Source organism: Meleagris gallopavo, unplaced genomic scaffold, assembly GCF_000146605.3.
Source record: "Meleagris gallopavo isolate NT-WF06-2002-E0010 breed Aviagen turkey brand Nicholas breeding stock unplaced genomic scaffold, Turkey_5.1 ChrUn_random_7180001956064, whole genome shotgun sequence".
NCBI lineage: Eukaryota > Metazoa > Chordata > Aves > Galliformes > Phasianidae > Meleagris > Meleagris gallopavo.
In genome coordinates this window covers 1-1,490 of record NW_011216664.1, presented here as the reverse complement: position 1 = coordinate 1,490, position 1,490 = coordinate 1, and the positions used below count along the sequence as shown (strand labels likewise).

Here is a 1,490-nt window from a genome sequence, read left to right as displayed (position 1 = left end):
GACTTTCTGCTCCTACCTTGAAACATGGAGTTGACAAAATGGGGATCCAGATCTTCTATCCGCCGTCCTGTCAGATCCTCTCTCTCGGACAGGGCTCGGACACAGCGGGAGACCGGGATCAGCATGCCGGTGTATTGGGCTGGCACCACGAACAACAGCAGCCGCGGCCACAGGAGCTGTAGGGAACGAGGCAGTTGAGCATGTCAGCATTTCTGCCTCTGCTCAGAGATGAAGAGGATTCTGTGAATTTCCCCGAGTCTTGTGTGCTTCAGAGCATGCTGGAGGAGAGACCTGGAGTGGTGGGACGAGGAACACCGGGTGCGAAGGCAAGGAGCAGCAGAAGGGCAGAGTGTGACTTACTTTGGACATCCCTCTCACAGAGAAGTCCAGTGACCCCAGGATGTCCATGCACAGTGCTTGGAGAGCTCCTTCTTCCTGGGCTTCCTCGGCAGAAAGGTGTCCGGCTGCCTGCATAACAGTGGTGTGGAAACGCTGGTTACGCTCAGTTCTCAGGAGCCTCTCGGGAGGCTCAAGTGTGGCCCCAGTGGTGATTCTGTGCCACCCTCTGAGCAGCACAGGTCTTCCCAAAGAAGATGTTGTCCACTGTCCTTACCCTTCTTTCCGTGGTACGGCTGAATTCACTGAAGATGTGCCCCACCACATCCCAAGCTGAGCAGCTCCGGGTGTTGGAACTGAGCAGTTCCTTGATGAAGTACAGAATAGCCATCCTCACCTGCAAGGGATCAATTGTGGGTGTGATTTTCCTGGTCAGAAGGCAAAGGGAAGCCACCTGCTTGTTGGGGCAGCCCTTTGGGCACGAGCAGAGACAACAAGGGCAGAGGAGGAGCCCTGGCTCCTGAGGTGAAGGCCAGACCTTAGCACCAGACTGTGCGCTTTCCATGCACAGCACGGGGACCTGCCCACTCCACTCTGCCTGCTCTCCCCATGGGAGGCATCACAACTGTGTAGTCAATGCCCCAGCACCTCCCTGATCACCCCAGCCCTGCCCGCGCTGACAGCAGCATCACCACCCTGACAACGCTTTCCTTTCCCAAACCAGCTCACCCGGATCCTGGGGTCGCTGCACAGACGCTGCACAGCCTTGACAACCTGGGGCAGCTTCTCCGTCATCATGGGCTCTGCAAGAGATGTGCAGGAACATGAGCGGAGCCACAACCCAGATGGCAGAAGGGATCCCTGGAAGTCCCAGCCGGTGGTACTGACCATCAGAGCGAGCCAGAGTACCCAGCAGACCCAGGGCTGCCACGCATCCAGCCTCCCAGTCATCTCCCAGCTGCGACTGCAGAAACAGGATCATTTCCTCTGGGCAGATCCGGGCTGCAGGGAGGAAATCCCGCGCTGTGTTAGCAAGAAACTCACGCCCATTCCTGAGGTTTGTGAGAGAGGTTTTGGCCAGGGCACTGCCAGGCATTGCCAAAGCTCCTCTCCTTACCCTGCAGCATGATGCAGTGGGTCAGCTGTGCACGATC

At 57.7% G+C, this 1,490-nt stretch overlaps 1 protein-coding gene across 1 annotated transcript; it reads right to left on the bottom strand.

Annotated features, from left to right (window-relative positions):
• Nucleotides 1-16: 16 nt before the first annotated feature.
• On the bottom strand, nucleotides 17-1,472 carry LOC104917140 (maestro heat-like repeat-containing protein family member 2B; the record flags this gene model as incomplete). Its single annotated transcript, XM_031557758.1, has 5 exons — nucleotides 1,225-1,472; nucleotides 1,066-1,139; nucleotides 614-733; nucleotides 361-468; nucleotides 17-176 (listed from the first exon to the last, which is right to left on the bottom strand). Coding segments are annotated over exons 1-5 (670 nt in total), but the record flags the coding sequence as incomplete, so codon positions are not given.
• Between the last annotated feature and the right edge of the window lie 18 nt (nucleotides 1,473-1,490).